At 39.2% G+C, this 17,672-nt stretch overlaps 1 protein-coding gene across 1 annotated transcript in view; it reads left to right on the top strand.

Annotated features, from left to right (window-relative positions):
* Positions 1–317: 317 nt before the first annotated feature.
* Positions 318–17,672, top strand: part of CFTR (CF transmembrane conductance regulator) — a 136,085-nt gene continuing 118,730 nt past the window's right edge. The window contains exons 1-3 of the mRNA XM_026648922.1: positions 318–481; positions 5,248–5,358; positions 7,372–7,483. Coding sequence (XP_026504707.1) covers positions 318–481; positions 5,248–5,358; positions 7,372–7,483 — 387 coding nt within the window. The remainder of the gene's footprint in view (positions 482–5,247; positions 5,359–7,371; positions 7,484–17,672) is intronic.

The raw sequence follows: 17,672 nt of genomic DNA, 5'->3' as shown, positions 1-17,672 counted from the left end.
CTTGCATAGCTAAATACACACAGATTCTCTGCCCCATGCCAGTGCAATCCCCTCCCTGCTTTGGGTCAGTCCAACCTGTCCATGCATGCTGGTCTGTTGCCGGCATGTGGTGGGAGCTCAGAATTGTGTGTTGGTTACTTGGTCTCAGCTGTCCAGTCAGCTCTGAGCTGAAAGGGGGGAGGGAGAGCTCAGTGGTTTGAGCATTGGTCTGCTAAACCCAGGGTTGTGAGTTCAATCCTTGCAGGGGCCACTTAGGGATCTAGGGAAAAAAAATCTGTCTGGGGATTGGTCCTGCTTTAAGCAGGGGATTAGGCTAGATGGTCTCCTCAGGTCCCTTCCGATTCTATGAACATTTACAAAAGTCCCCTTTTGCCAGCTACCTAAACAAGATGACAGCGGAGCCAGGATCTCCTTTGCAACAGTCAATAGAGCTGACCAAGTGTGTAGTAGTGTATACAGCACCTGTTGAAATGGTGTCAGAGTAAGTCAGAATTCCTCCAAGTCTGCCCCTGCAGGGCAGCTCCTCTGCACACCTTGCAGCAGGGGCCACAGCTGAATTTCCACATTTTGGCTACAGCAAAGTAGTTCTTTGGCCATGCCTGCTTCTACACCTGCATGTCTACATAAGGACTGCGGGAGCGGGAGGGCCAAATATGTTTTGTCCATGCCAGGGATTCCTCTATGCTGGGGAAAAAACCACATTGCTGGTTAAACCAACTTTGAGGCTACTTGTGGCTTCAGAGGGGTAGGAAGCAGCTTTAAGCAGGGCCAGGATTTGGCCGTGTTGAGAAGACAGCATCAGCTAATAGAGAAAAGGTAGTACTCTCTAGCAGGGCAGAGAAGTTCATCCAATAGGTTTGAATTTTCTCATGTGGGATAAGGTTGAGCAAACTGGAAGAGCAAATAGCTACAATAAGAGATGTATTGTAGAGTGCTAAAGGGAGGGAATATTAAAGAAAAAGGTTAGTTAGAAAACAAACAAAAGAAAAGTTAAAACAATGTGTCACGTACACGGTATCCTTGTGTCTTGTATCCTTATGGTGTGTATTTTGTTACCAGGCTGTCAATAGAAGAGGTGGAACTTGTTTTCCTTCTTTTTTTCTTACCTACAGTTCACCCTTGAAACTCCAGCTGGGTTTCATGTATATGTGCCCATAATAACATCCCTAGTTAGTTGCAAGACTGACAGCACTACAGGTTTCTCTGTGAAAGAGTTCATTAAATGCCAGCCAGTAATCCGGTGGCATTTGCTAATACAGTATAATGCTTTAAGGCCAATCTGTTTCCCTTCCTCCTTGCTTTCTTTGTTTCAAAAATTATTTCTCACTGACAACAGAAATGAGAACCAGAAATTAGGAATTAATGTTGTTATCTCACAAATTAAGGGTTGCTCTGGCTCCATTGTGCTGCTTTGGTGTTGCAAATCATCTATAAAACTGGCTTAACTGGCTAGCATAATTTAGCATCACCAGACCAGTGCAAAAATCTGGTGAATCTGCCCCCCCAAATTATTATTATTATGGGTTATTTATGGATGTGCATGGTGCTTTTAAAACACATACAAGCAGGATTTGCTTCCTGACAGCAAAACCCAAGGAGTTTTTGAAAACCCACCTTGAGGGACAAGCATAATTGCAAGCTGCCTCTTAACACCACTATGCGCAGCAGCCTGAAGCTAGTAGATGCAGCAGCCCACAAATTGAACAGAGCTGTCTGGGGAGGGGACATGGCCAGAGCATCCAGGAGATGCACTGAGGCCATGGGGTGCTATACTATGGGAGTTATACCGGCATAGCTACAGCTTTGTAGCTAAGGGTATGTCTACACTACAGGATTAATCCGAATTTAGATAATTCGAATTTGGGAAACAGGTTGTATAAATTCGATTGTGCGTGGCCACACTAAGCACCTTAATTCGGTTTTTAACCACATTAATTCGGTGGTGTGCGGCCACACTACCCCATTAACTTAAACACAGTAATTCGGTGGTGTGCGGCCACACTAACCCTAATTCGAATTAACAAAATCGATTTAGGCGCTACTCTGCTCGTCGAGGTGGAGTACAGAAATCGATTTTAAGTGCCCTTTAATTCGAATTAACTGGCTCTGTAGTGTGGACGGGTGAAGGGTTAATTCGGATTAACGCAGCTAAATCCGAATTAAAGTCGTAGTGTAGACCAGGCCTAAGTGGCATAACCCTGTAGTGTCGAGACAACCTGAGACTTTTCGATTCCTGTAGGAACACCACATCTCCAAGCAACAGTAGTTAGATTGACAGAAGCTGTATCTACACCTGGGATTAGGTTGGCATAGCTACAGTGTTCAGAGGTATGGATTTTTCACACCCCTGAGTGATGTAGCTATGTTGACCTAAATTTTAAAAGTGGACCAGCCGTGAGCCAGCATGTCCTGGCACTGCTTCCACCACCAGAGTCTTCTACAATCTTGGTTGCTGTTGAGAGAAGCACCCCCAGTGGAATCCCTGGAGGAAGGTTATGTTAGCACTGCTTTGCCTGCCCATAAAGTGAATCCAGCTTGAGTGCAGCTGCTCCAATGGGTGGAGATTCCACTTATGCCCACAGGGTTGAATCAAACTAGTCTTTAAGGAGGGACCTATGCACTTACAAGCTAATTTGGGTGGGTGAAATACACACAGTTAAGGATGAGGGAGAATTGTAGTTGATCAGCAACTCAAGCCACATTTTCATGGGTACAGTAGACCTGTGTTATATCATGCTATTTTTCTATAACAGTCACTCTGCTCACCCCAACTACAATCAATTTTGTTTCTTCAGTCTGTGGCAAACTGGTCAGTTCGATTCTAATAAAAAATACAAATAAAGGAAAATGTGTGAAAAGAAATAATGCAATATATATGTAGTATGAAACTGTAAATCATTCCCCCCCTTGTCTCAAGATAGGTAAAGTAGGGTTTGCTTACTACAGTTTTCAAGCCCATTGTACAAGGCCTTAGCTTGAGGGTACTCATCAAAGTCAGTCCGAGGCACGGAGTACAGTGTTTTTGGCATTAAGGGGTCTCTTAGGAGCTCTCTCAGCTTACTTGCATTAGCTACAGTAGCTATTTAATGGACCCTTGCTTACATTCATTTATGATTGCCAGATTTTCTGAATGTACAACAGCTTCTTTTATGAAACAAATTCGTAAGTGTTTTTGTTTCTGAAGGACAAGGGATTAGCAGTGTTTGTATAAGCCATGTACAATATCAACAGCTACTATTCCTTTCTACCATCCTGTTCATGCTCTAAGTCATCATTTGCAATGATCACCCAGGCTCTTCAGTTAATGAAATTATGGCTTATTTTAAGTACAGAACATATTAAAATGAATTAGAAATCAATTTCTGAAGTCATTGACCACTAACTCCAGTAGCAAAAAGTTCATGAACACATACACTTTTTCCTATGGTTCTTCAGAACAGAGTCTGACAGTTGGCTTTACTGTGACATATGAACAGTGTCTGCCTTTTCATGTAAACTGCAGTTAAGGACTGAGCTGAGACCAAACAATTTATCTGGAACTGTACATTTCTGTTGTCGCAGCAATGAAAAACAATCCTTTTATTACTGAAAGCACTTTCTCTCTGTGGTGTTTAAGCTAGATATAAATGCCCACTTGGGAAATATTTAATTTCCCCAAGTGCTTTATGTACTGAATAGCTAGGATTATTGATTTATGTTTCATATGATTAATTGCCTTTTAAAATGATAGATTAGATTGTGTATACACATGTACTTTCATACAGTCACATACACACATGCACTATGAGCCTGACTCTCATTTACGCTGAGGCCCTTGTACACTGTTCTGTATTACATTTTCATCCATTTTAGGGCCCCTTTATGCTGCCAATGTAATGGGGCCTTAGTGTAGCTGAGAATCTGGTCCATTTTTTTAATATAATGTACACAAACACACAGTTAAATCTACACCAAGACTCACCTCCAATAAGCAACTCTAAGTAACCACTTTAAAACATTCCTTATTTTTCGCCTGAAGATTTGTTTGACCCTTAGTTACAGACTGTCTTTTCTTGGCAATAAATTATGCAGGTCTTTTGCTCTTAGATGGTAACTATTTTGAAATCTATGTTTGTTAGATCACAATTTATCACTGTTTCTTTCCATATTAGCTATGCAATTATTTTGGAGAAAATGTATCATAGTTAACAATGATAGCCAAGCATATTTTCCATGTTACCTTGGGTATCTGTAAAATATACCATCACTTTTAGTAAATCTTAAATTCATTTGCTAATTGTATTTTGTTTTACTTGTGTGTCTTCAGATGACCTTATTAACAGATGATGACATAAAATTATTAACAGGATTACTTGGGAATAGTGTTCTATAACACACATAGTGAGTAGCAGGCATTTCAGATACTGAATAGATCAGACAAGGGTTTATAAAGAATTTCCCCTATGGATCAGCAATGTAAGGGCCTCTTTCTGCTCTGTTTGAAGTCAGTGGAAATGTTGCAACTGACATCAATACAGTAAGATGAGTTCCCAAATCATTCTCAAGCTGATAGTGTCCAAAAATTGTTAACCAAAGTTATTCCCTGAAAGCATGGATATTTGGCATTGCAACTTTCATTAATAATACAGCTCCATTAATATTAAACCAGTCTATTGCTCTAAGAATGTGCTCTTTAAGTTCTGTATTAACTTCATAATGACAAAAATAAATGGAAGTTAGGGATGAAAAAATATCTTCAGCACACGCATTATACTTAGAGGCCTTCAAAAGGTCTTGTGTAACATGCAATGCAAGCGGCTCTGCATGCAATTAATGCTGTAATTTAGAATTTTCTTGCTTATATGAATATAACTTCTATCTCTACTATAACATTATTTTGTAATTTAATAGTCATGATAATGGAGACTATAAATTACTGGAAATATAACACAAAGGGCCCAATCCTCTACTCAGTTAACTCCTACTGATTATAACGAGAGTTTGTATGTAAGAAAGCCAGTGGGATCATGACCCAAATGGTCAAATGTAAGAACTCTGAAACTGTTTGTTAATGTTATCTATATATATGTACTAGATGTTTTCAGTAGCTACATCATTCTTGGTAAATACAATATAGTTTCATAGTTTATTATATAATATGTTGTGTGGTGACTTATCTATGCAATGCTGGATTGTGCTTTAATAGCTAAACCAACTCCAGAATTAACCTTAGAAACTGATAGTTGTTATTATTTTCTTTCTGCTTAGATGGACAAAACCAATTTTGAAGAAGGGTTATAGACAACGTCTGGAACTATCAGACATATATCAAATCCCTTCTGCGGATTCGGCGGATAATCTTTCTGAAAAATTGGAAAGGTATGACAAAGTATGTATTTTGTTAGCATTATCTCATGATCTGGAAGGCAGCAACTAGGTCTGGAAGAGTGAGATAGAAATGGTGGAGGTATCAGCTTAGTTAACTTAATTAATTTATTTAAACTTGACAGCAGAAACACTGGAACAATAGAGTTTTCAGATGTTTTTAAGCTCTGGTCAGATTTCAGACAGTAAATGGAATATGGCTCAGTTCAGAAAATTTTGAAGCTATGTAGTAGCTTCCAAAAAATGGGTCACTTTGTGTCTGTCACCAGGCTCACAACCTCAGTGTCAGTTCAACACCCCTACTTCCTTCCTCCCCGCCATATCCAGGTCATCACCACATCTTATTGTTTTTTTGTTCTATACCATCTAAAAAAATTCCATCCTTTCCTTTATGTCTCCAGGGCTAAAATGCTGGTTGTTTCCTTATTTCTCTTAGGCAGCCTCCTCTGCCCTGGCCTTCCTGATTACCACCTTGGCCTCCACCACTCGCTACCACAGCTAAAAATCTACTGACTTCCTGTATCATGTTCCGGCATCTCATTATTTCTTGCAAGACCTTTGCATTACTTCACTCCTGCCTACATCTCTGCTCCCATTTCTTTACTCTGACAGTGCCTCTCTCCTCACAGCTCTCTTTGTATTCTTCCCCTATTCTCATCTTTATGCTCTCTTTCATGCTTTGACTTACCCCTGAAAATCCCTTCCCACCTTTAGCATAAAAGACAGCCACCTTCTCTTTGTTGAAATCCTTTCTTAAAATGTACTCTTCATGCCAAGCCTACCAGTGTTAACATACCCAGGTGGCCTGTGCTACAGGCCCTCCACCCATGGAATCCCTATTGAGTCAAATGGGAGTTTTGTGCATTGAGTGAAATTCACCCACATATAGAGGGCCTGCAAAGCGCCTCACTCAAAATAAGGATTGTGTGGGTTTTAAGTAGTGTTTAGACCTTGTGCTGGCCCTGGCATCAGTTTCACCTATGGGGTGCTTGCAGGAATGAGTCCTAAATGAGAAGCTAAGGTAGGGCTTTAAGGTCCAGGTCCTCTAAGGGTAGGCTCCTAACTTCCATTGATCTGGGATTAATTTACTAGCTCTTGCACATACTTTTTTTTTTTTTTAAAGATCCATTATATATTTCCCCATCATCCAGGACAGATTGGATATGCATTGCTAAGTCTGTCCATTTAGATTAAAAATGCAGGTGGTGGTGGTGGGGGGTCCATTTTCAAAAATAACATAGTGCTGAGCATCTGCCTGCTGAAAATCAGACCCCTTAAGATGTCTTTAATTGGGCGCCCAAAATCACTAGTCACTGTCTTCTGCCATTTGGTACTGTACTGAGCACTCTGATGATGCTTAATAAATATTGATACAAGGTACAATTTATACAGGAAGAGTCCAGTTCCTTAATCTTTCCATTTGAATGCACATTATCTTTATTTATTTGCCAAAAATTAAAAGTATTAATTTACAATTATCAAATAAATAATTTGTATAAATAGTAAACTTGTCTTTCTGCTTCTGATGGAAGATATACTGTACACTAGGAGGCTACCATCAAAAAGTCTCTTCAGTGGTGACAAAAACTAATCAGTCCATTTTTAAAAAGTCACATTTTAGAATAGCTTCTCTTTGTTTTCTTCTTGCTAGGAACTGGAGGAGCTCCAAAACTTTTATTTGCCTATTATTTGTGTATTGGTCTTAAGAAGTACAGCAGGTTTCTTTAAAACATACAACGTGACCTTTTCATGAATTAACTCCCTACAGGGTGATGTATGGCTGAGTATATAAATCTGCCAAATATGTGGGTGAACTAGATTTGAACTTTTATTGAGCTATCAAGTCAATGAGGGTCAGATCTTTGGGGTCTCTGCAAGGCTTTGTTTCATCAGCCACCTTAGCTAAATCTCCTTGGATATACTTGAGTGAATTGAACTATGTTAGAGCTGTAGACTCACATATTTGCTCACACAACTTAATGGTCTTGTTTTTTGGTTCCTTTTCAGACAATGGGACAGGGAGCTGGCAACTTCAAAGAAAAAACCCAAACTTATTAATGCTCTTCGACGGTGCTTTTTCTGGAAATTTATGTTTTATGGAATAATGTTATATTTAGGGGTAAGATTTGTTCTTGTTTTGAGTAAACTCTGAATGTTGGTAGCAATCCTGGTGATTGCTAAATTACTGAGGAATCATACTAAGAACTATATTTTCTTCTCTGTGACGTGTGTAAAGATTACAAGGGCACAGATGCTACAGATACTGGGGAGGCAGAGTATACATAGCTTGTGGAGTTTCACAATTGGCTCTTGGTGCCTTGAACCCCCAAAATGTATCAGGACCTTGGTTTTAACATCTAGTCTATGAAGTAGTAAAGTTCTTTAATATCCTTTGGAATTAAATGCTGTAAGATATTTTTATCAATATAAAATAAATTATTGCATGCTACCAGTGATCTGCATGAACATCTCCCATTTACATGAAAAGGAGTTCAGTTCATATAATCAGCATTTTATTTTAATTTCACTTTAGACTATGGATTTTTACCAATAGATTGTGTAAAACTGATTGTTAGTTTCTATGGTGTATTGTGGCTAAGGTCAGGGTAGCGTTGTGATCAAACAAATGCAACAGGTGTATTGCTGATGTTGCAATAGTCTCATTACCCTGTTGAAAGAAAAAAAGAGTAACATTATTCTTTCTATTACACTGGTGTAAATGTGGAATGACTCTATTGGCATCATTCTTTTGTATGTCTGGTGGTGCATCAGAGAGCAATATTTGGCCCAAAGGATGTGTATAATGGTGCGATGTTCTAGATAATGGCTTCCGATTACATGAATGTAGGAGTGATGGAAGCTCTTTGCATTATGTGTCATTTCCTTCTTCTTAATTCTTTGAATGACAAGTCTAAATAACAAATCTTTTTCAGTAGTTTTGAAGCCAAATCTTGATTGACATCATTACAGCTAACAAGTTCTGAGGCTATGTGTGCATATTTACAATTTACTGACAATTTACTGTCAGTAAAAACACAGTGGTATTTCAGACAGCTGATTGATTGTAGCTCTGGGCATCATTAGACAAAAATGGAGTCAGGAAGTCTAAAAGGACAATACAATGAAGAAGCGGGAAGTTGTAAAATTTAGCATTCTGTTTAATCTGGGGGAAAAAAACAAAAAAACCAAAACTAAGTGTTGGCTTCAAAACTACTGAAAAAGATTTGTTATTTAGACTTGTCATTCAAAGAATTAAGAAGGAAATGACACATAATGCAAAGAGCTTCCATCACTCCTACATTCATGTAATCATCACTCCTACCTCTATTGGTTAATCCTGTTGCTTCCTTTTCAAAAACTATTTAATAACCACCACCTTTAAAAAACAAAAACAAAAAACAAAAACATGTGAAACCAACGACATACCGTATGTTCTTATAAATTAAGGGTAACCCTTCTTATGCACAACAGCAGTCTTTAAACCACGATTTGAGGACTTCAATAACTCAGGCATAGGTTAAGGGTTTGTTACAGGAGTGGGTGGGTGAGATTCTGTGGCCTGCGTTGTGCAGGAGGTCAGACTAGATGATCATAATGGTCCCTTCTGACCTTAAAACCTATGAGTCTATGAGCACTGAATGGATATTTTGGACCATTCACATCAGCCATGTGTAGTTTAGTATTTTAAGAACTCTGTCATGTTGGGTTACATTTTTAAAATAAAAGACTTGATGCTGAATAATCACTTCTATGGAGTTTTCAGGTTAAGAATGTAAGAGTTAAAGGATCTTTTTCATTTTTAAACCAGATTTATCAAAATTCTCTAACTGCATATACAAAAAGTCTCTGTTTTCCTAGCTATAGACAAACAGACACAATTTCTGGATAGACAGGGAGGGATAGTTCAGTGGTTTGAGCATTGGCTTGCTACACCCAGGGTTGTGAGTTCAATCCTTGAGGGGACCTCTTAGGGATCTGGGGCAAAATCAGTACTTGGTCCTGCTAGTGAAGGCAGGGGGCTGGACTTGATGACCTTTTAAGGTCCCTTCCAGTTCTAGAATATAGGATATCTCCATTCAGTAGCAGAAATATTGGGCTCAATCCTCAGATGAGGAAAGGTGTCAGGGAAGGGTGGCTCCTAAACCACCTTTCAGCTGGCTACTATCTGAAATAGTCCCTGGCTGCCTGGCATAATTTAGAACAGCCTCAGGGCTCCTCTAAATTACACTGTCTGCAGTCAGAAGCTACCCCAGCAAGGATCTGGTTGGAGAGATATGTACTCTGCTCCCTCTTGTCCTGTCCTACACTCCATTCATGGAGAAGTTTAGAGCTGCCTGAAGAAGTTACCCGGTATACACCACCAGAATACTCTTCTGTTTTCCCTTGGTTACCCCTTTAAGATAGCTTTCTGACTATTTTGCATTGGTGAAGGTGTGCAAAGCAGGAAAATAGGAGCTCAGGATTCAACCAATTCTCCCTGTCTCTTTGTGTGTACAGACAGGCAAAGACTAAATTAGACTGTGAGCTCTCTGGGACAGGGAGCATCTTCTTTGTTGTTTATCTATCCAGTGCCTAGCACAGTTGGACCCAGATTCTTGACTGGAGAAGGTGCTACTGTAATATACAAATATATAATAATAATAATGAAGATGAGGAAGTGAAGGAGAGAATAGAACATTGAAGGAAGGAGAGAGGAGAAGATAGTCTGAGGGAAATGTGCACTGGAAAAGGCAAAGGGTTTGAGGAAAAGTAACATAACATACTTTAGAAGGAAAATTGTGCTGATGAAATGGAAGTGAAAAAGAGGAGGAACAAAAATGAGGGAGCCATAGTACTGTAAGTTAATAGTTTTTAAAAATGTGATGTTCAATGCCACTATACTAAAAGAAACAGAAGTACACAGGTTTTTGTTGAATTTGCACGCGCACACAGACACACTCAAATTCAGGCCTGGTGACATTCAGCAGGACAACTCATGTACATGCTGACGTTGCACACATTTCTCTTGGATTCATGCCTTATTACAGTTTTCTATTACTTCTTTATCTCTGGATTTGATTGTTTTACTCTGGCCCACTTGGGGATACTGAGAAGATTCAGCTAGTGCAGATTGTGGCTGCTCATGTACTTGGAGGGCATAGTGTATCTGTGCTCGATAGCCTGCATCGGCTTCTGCTTCACTCTGGTGTCTGGGTGTCTGCGTGAACTGGTATTCCCACAGAAAATTAATCCAGCATCTTTGAGAACAGGTTGCTCAAATGCATTTTCTCTGTGTATAATCACTAAGAATCAAGGAAATCACCAATCCAGGCAAGATTAACATCCACACCAACCTCATTTCACATATTCCCACCACAAAATCATCAGAATGCCCAAATGCACTCATGGAATTTTATCAGCTTCTCAAGAGATATTGCCTGGGATACTTCTACCCCTCAACTCTCTTAGAGGTGAAGAGGGGGATGATTTGGGACTGTGCAAAAGGAGGGGAGCAGGCAGGTTCAAAAGAACATAAGAATGGCCATACTGTGTCAGACCAATTGTCCATCTAGTCCATTATCCTGTCTTCTGATAGTGGCAAATGCCAGATGAACCAAACAGGGCAATTATCGAGCGATCCATCCTCTGTCATCCAGAGCCAGCATCTGGCAGTCAGAGGCTTAGGGACACCCACAGCATGGGGTTGCATCCCTGACCATATCGGCTAATAGCCATTGATGGACCTATCCTCCATGAATGCATCTAGTTCTTTTTTGAACCCAGTTATAGTCTTGGCCTTCACAACATCCTCTGGCAAAGCGTTCCACAGGTTAACCGTGTGTTGTGTGAAGAAATACTTCCTTTTGTTTGTTTTAAACCTGCTGCCTATTAATTTCATCAGGTGACCCCAGTTCTTGTGTTATGAGAATGGGTAAATAGCACTTCCTTATTCACTTTCTCCACATCATTAATGATTTTATAGACATCTATTGTATCCTCACCTGTCATCTCTTTTCCAAGTTGAACAGTCCCGGTCTTTTTAATCTCTCCTCATGTGGAAGCTATTCTATGCCCCAATCATTTTTCCCCTTCTCTATACCTTTTCCAATTCTAATATATCATTTTTGATATGGGGCAACCAGAATTGCTCAGTTTTCAGGTGTGGGTGTACCATGCATTTATATAGTCGCATTATGATTTTTGGTGACTTATTATCTGTCCTTTTCCTAATGGTTCCTAACATACTATTAGCTTTTCAGGCAGGGAGTTAGAGTTTCTTGGTGTGTGAATGAAGATAGGGCAGGGAGTAATGGGCTATCTTTAAATCCTGAAGCTTTGAGGGTTTTGGGGTGGGTATTTGTGGGAGCCAGTTAACCTTAATCCATCCCTCTTTGTGACCTCATAATTCACCAACAGGGAAACCTTTTTTGTGTCACAAGCACTGGACTGTAATATCATTCAGTGGCAGAAGGATTAGCTTTGAAGACTGATTAGGAAAGAGAAGTCTCTGTTTATACAAAATATCTTGTAATCAGCAATGATGGGGAAAGGAAATACAGAAAAACTGACAGTTCAATGAGTCCTTTGTAACATGTATACAGTTCAAGATTTGCTAGTGTGTAGCAATGATTCTGTAAGAGTCTGGCTCAAACTCACAAAAACAAGGGAAATCACACCTACAGCCAAACATTCAGTCTAAGGTTCTGGCCCTAACTTTTTCTGCATAAAGAAATTAACAAGAAAATAGTATAAACTGACACTGGCTGCTCCAGCATATTAGAGCTCTGTATTCCTCACGACGTTGTGTTTAAAAAGTTAACACTATACAAAAACAATGTTCAAAATATTAAATGGATTAGAAACTAGCTATCTGATAGAGGCCAAAAGATACTTTTAAAGTGATTGCTGAAAAACGAAGGCTGACAATTGGAGCATTGGAATAGGGCCAGATGTTGAGTCTCATGAACACAATTCCCACTGGAGTCTGAGTGAAGACTTCAGGCTTTGTAAAAATTCCAAAACAAAAAACCTGTAAAATTGTGCTGTATACTATTGTGAAACTCTCCCAATCCAGGTTATTATATCTGCATACTCACTGTACATATACGAAATTAGACAACATCCCATATTTAATTCTTCTTCCAAATGACAGATGACTAGGTGGCCGCAGATGTGTAGCCCAGTGTCCACTGAAGTTAAGCTTCAGGAAAACAAATCTGATTCAACTAGTTGTGTGTTCATTATTAGATATTTGGTGGCATTGAGGTGGGGGCGGGGGTGTCTCAGACTTTAGAATTGGAAAGAGCAAGTACCTGTATTTGTGTGTGTGGAGGGGTAGTGGGACTGTGTTTATGTGAAAGGTAATTTCCCCATCGAAACATCTTCAATAAAGCAGAATTTGAAAGTAGATGTGGGCAGAACAGCAGTGGGCTTTCAAAGCTGACTCACAGCTTGATCGAACATATTCTCCACATTCTTGTTTGCTTAAGAAATCACTGACCATCAGATTAAGGATGTGTGTGAAACACAGAACACTGGAGGCAAATTCTGTACCTTTCACGACAAGTACCAGACAAAGAGATAAAGCTCTTGGTTTTTATGGCAAACACTAAGAGAAAATCCCTCTGTCAAAACTGTTCATTTTCTTTTCAAGCCCTGCTCCCACTGGGAGCTTCGCCATTGATTTAAGTGGGAACAGAGCCTTAAGCCAATGGTGCATGTGGGTGTGTGCCTTCATGTTGCACTTGTTGGTCACCATTAGAAATCTTATTCAGTCCCATACCCTTCTGCAGCCTCTCTCTGAATATGGGTTTTACCTTTGCTTTCCTTTTGAATTCCTGCTATTCGTATAGCACCTGTTGCAACCAGCACCACAGTTCTGCTCTCAGTAGATCTAGTAATTTCTCTCTCTCTCACACACACACCTCATGCACCTTAGATAATGATGTTACTGAAGGGCAGACACTTGCATTCTGGCATCCTAGGATGCTATAATTCACTTTCAAAAATTGTTGTGTTAGGCGCATCAAACTGTTCCTAGTTTGTTCAGTGTATCTGCTTCCCTGCTGCCCTAAACATTCATATTCCTCAACCATTAGACGTCTCTTTAAAGAAAAAAACCCACACTTCTTGCAAGCAATTTACTAGCCAGTTAACCACTTAGTTATGCGCATAGTTGTAATATCTCTGTACAATACTCTCTTTCAAGCATACTTGCATAACAGTATATTGGTTAGTGTCCATTCAGGCAAATTAACTGTAAAACAAATGCAGAAACAGTTTTAACTTTCCCCCTCCTTGCTCTCAAAGTATTTGCTTGGGTTTTTTAACCTCTAATGCAGTTTGGTGCAATATAAATCAATATAGCCATACCTGGGTAATTGTTACTGCTGTCATTTACACTATAGCACTTTAAATGGAGGTAACAGAATGAATATTCCTGAAATTCTCCTGTTGTGTAATTTTAGAGCTGACCATTTGTGTGTCCACTGCTGAGCTACTCTATGGACACATGCAAAAATGGGGTTGGGTGCTACTCAAAAAGGTTGAGGTGTTCAATGCCTATTTTGCTTCAGTCTTCACTAAAAAGGTTAATGGTTACCAGATATTCAACGCAATTAATATTAACAACTAGAGGGAAGGAATGTAAGGCAAAATCTGGAAAGAACAGACTAAAGAATATTTAGGTAAGTTGGATATATTCAAGTCATCAGGGCCTGATGAAATTCCTCCTAATGTACTTAAGAAACGAGTTGAAGCAATCTCAGAACCATACCAGTTATCGTTGAGAACTTATGGAGGACAGGTGAAGTTCCTGTGGAATGGAGAATGGCAAACATTGTACTGACCTTTAAAAAGAACAAAGATAACCCAGGAAATTATATACCAGTCAGACTAACTTCAATACCTGGAAAGATATTAGAACAAGTAAGCACCTAATAGGATTATAAGGAATAGTCAGCAGGGATTTGTAAAGAACAAATCATGCCAAACCAACCTAATTTTATTTTTTGACAGGATTACTGGCCTAGTGAATAGAGGAGGAAGCAGTAGCCATGATATATCTTGATTTTTAGTAAGGCTTTTGATATAGTCCCATATGACATGCTCATAAACAAACTAGGGAAATGTTGTCTAGATTAAATTACTATAAAGTGGGTGCACAGCTTGTTGAAAGACCATACTCAACGAGTAGTTCTCAATGGTTCTCTGTCAAGCTGGGAGGGAGTATCCAGTGTGTGCCCAGGGGTCAGTCTTGGGTTCAGTACTATTCAATATTTTCATTAATTACCTGAATAATGGAATGGAGAGTATGCTTATAAAATTTGCAGATGACACCAAACATGGAGGGGTTGCAAGCACTTTGAAGGACAGGATTAGAATTCAAAATGACCTTGAAAAATTGGAGAATTGGTCTGAATTCAACACAATGACATTCAGTAAAGATAAGGACAAAGTATTTCATTAGGAAAAAACAAATGCAAAACTTCAAAATGGGGAATAACTGGCTTGCTGATTGTACTGCTGAAAAGGATCACAAATTGAATATGAGTCAACAATGTGATGCCATTGCAAAAAAGGCGAATATTATTCTGGGATGTATGAGTAAGAGTGTTGTAGAGTAATTGCCCTGTTCTATTCAGCACTGGTGAGGCCTCTGCTGGAGTACTGTGTCCAATTCTGGGTGTCACACTTTAGGAAAGATGTGGACAAATTGGAGAGAATCCAAAAGAGAGCAAGAAAAATGATAAAAAGTTTAGAAAACCTGGTTATGAGGAAAAACACAAGGCATGTTTGTTCTTGAGAAAAGAAGACTGAGGTGGGACCTGACAGTCTACAAATATGCTAAGGGCTGTTATAAAGAGGGCCATGATCAATTATTCTCCATGTCCACTGAAGGTAGGACAAGAAAGAATTGGCTTAATTGGCAGGAAGGGAAGTTTAGGTCAGATATTAGGAAAAGCTTTTAACTATAAGGGCAGTGAAGTTCTGGAATAGGCTTCCAAGGAAGGTTGTGGAATCCCCATCATTGGAGGCTTTTAAGAACAGTTTGGATAAACACCTGTCAGAGATAGTCTAGGTTTACATGGTCCTGCCTAAACTTTAGTGGGCTGGACTTGATGAAATATCCAGGTTGCCTCCAGCACTACATTTCTATGATTAATGTCTGCAGAATTCAGAGTGACTCAGTAGGTGAATATTCTTTTAAATAGTCCTATTGGTTCCCACACAGGTTCACATATCTCATACCAGGTAGGCATGACATTCTAGTTAGTTTAAAGTTATATTAATGTTTGTTACCTGTTAACTTGTCAGAATTACAAGACAAAACAATATGAAAAATACCTAAATTTGCCTTTCTCTGTGTGTATTAAATATAAGTCTCTCACATATATGATCTCTCTTGGAAAACAATAATAATTTCTTCCCACCTCCCCTGCCAACATGATATAGCAAATAATGTGGCACATTGCCAGTCATTATTCTTTGTATGTTCCTGTAAACTGGTAAATCACCTTGATTCAATTAGCTGAAAATGTATTTGATATCTCTATATACACAACAAACACAGTAGCAGAGCATGGTATTTCCGCTGACGCATAAATGGAATAAATTATAAATACCAGATCACATGCTACTTAAGACAGATGTATAAAACTTACCTTGGAATCTCAGGGAATGTGAAACAAAGCACTGCCCATGTCCTTGAAAGCACTGCCCATGTCCTTGTTTTGCATTTTTATGAGATGTATGAAGTTGTGATTTGCTGCTCATAGATGCAGATGGTCTTAACACAGCTGCCTAATTTTGTGTGTGTGTGTTTTGTAAACACTCCTCCTTCTGCCTACTAAGAACACTATTGTCTTTGTCAAACCAGGACTCAAGTTTACAGTATTTGTGTTGACACAATTATATTTAATCCAGCAAAGGTAGTACTTAACAAAGGTGGTCTATTCAGGGTATAAACTTTCATTTCCTGTGTTGAAACAGTCAACTAAGTTTTCTATTCGGATGAGATTGTAGCACATGATGTAAAAGCAGTTGTTAATGCTGTTATCTTGATAACCAGAAATAATTTAAAGAGTGTAGCGAGGAAAAGAAAAATCAAAGGGGAAAGTCCTGACCTATTTATCACTGAAAACCCTGAGTTACAACTGAGCTCCGGTAGCTCATTTCTTCCTCTCTTTCTGCATGGTGACTCTCTCTGGCACTCAGTAGCTTGGGGGCACCACTTAGGAACATTTACAGTGTATCACACATCTGTACAAAGAGAGTTTTTGAACTGTCTATTTGTTTAGTATTTGACACTCTCACTCTCTTTGCTGGGAGAGAAACAAACACGACAGGAAGAGAGAAGGAGACACACACACACACACAAAGTTCTTAGCACTAACAATTAAACAAACAACTGAGCTCATTCATATTTCACAACCCTTCTGTGGTTTACACAGAATATAAAGGAGAACGTCATACCAAGGAACTCAGGTGATTTTTGCATCTGTATTTTGCGTGGGGTGAGAGGTAGAGTGTGTGGAGAGGAAGATGTCGTAGTGGTCAAAAACGAGAAACTGAGCAACGCCTGCACAGAGGAAATGGGGGAAAACAGACCTAGTCTGATGGCACAGAGCAAACACCAGCAGGATTTAGTGACAGCAGTAATGGGGGATAAGGAGAGATGAGGGGCAAAGGTAATCTCAGGCCCAAGATAAATATAGTGGTTGCTGAATATCCACATAGGTATACCAGAGTATTTGTATTTCATGCTCTTTTCATTATTTCCTATCCTTTCCCTTATGTTTCACCCTATTTCTGCTGCTGCTGTTCTGCTAACATTTGCTTTAGGACATATTCTGAATCTGGCTGTGCCTTATTTGGTCCAGTGATACACAAGGTAGATTGGTGCCCAATGGTTAGAGTGAAGAACCAGCATCTAAAGTGGTTCTGGATTCAAATGTGCTGAGTCATTAACTCAGTTGTTCAGAAGGCTAAAATTAGGGCCTCAAAAACAAAACAAAACAAAACCAAAAACAAAAAAAACCCAGCACAGGCATGACTGAGCTAAATTTACCTAGCACACACAGGAAAGGCTGAATGGACTAATTGCTTATATTTTTTCTCTTCAGTTTTTCTTCTCTTTATGAGAAAGACACATTTTGAGAATAAAATCTTTCCCCTATGAGCTTGAAAAGTAAATCTAGAAACCTATTGCTAATTTAACCACTATAACATGAGTTACATCTCTCAAGAGCAGTAGATATTCTTAAAGTCTATGGACTGGTTTCACTATTGCAGTGGTTCTCAAACTTTTGTACTGGTGACCCCTTTCA

The sequence above is a fragment of the Terrapene carolina genome, unplaced genomic scaffold, assembly GCF_002925995.2.
Source record: "Terrapene carolina triunguis isolate 2854851 unplaced genomic scaffold, T_m_triunguis-2.0 Scaffold68, whole genome shotgun sequence".
Classification (NCBI taxonomy): Eukaryota; Metazoa; Chordata; order Testudines; family Emydidae; genus Terrapene; species Terrapene triunguis.
Note: the sequence above shows the minus strand (reverse complement) of the source record. Positions and strands in the feature narration are given on the sequence as shown.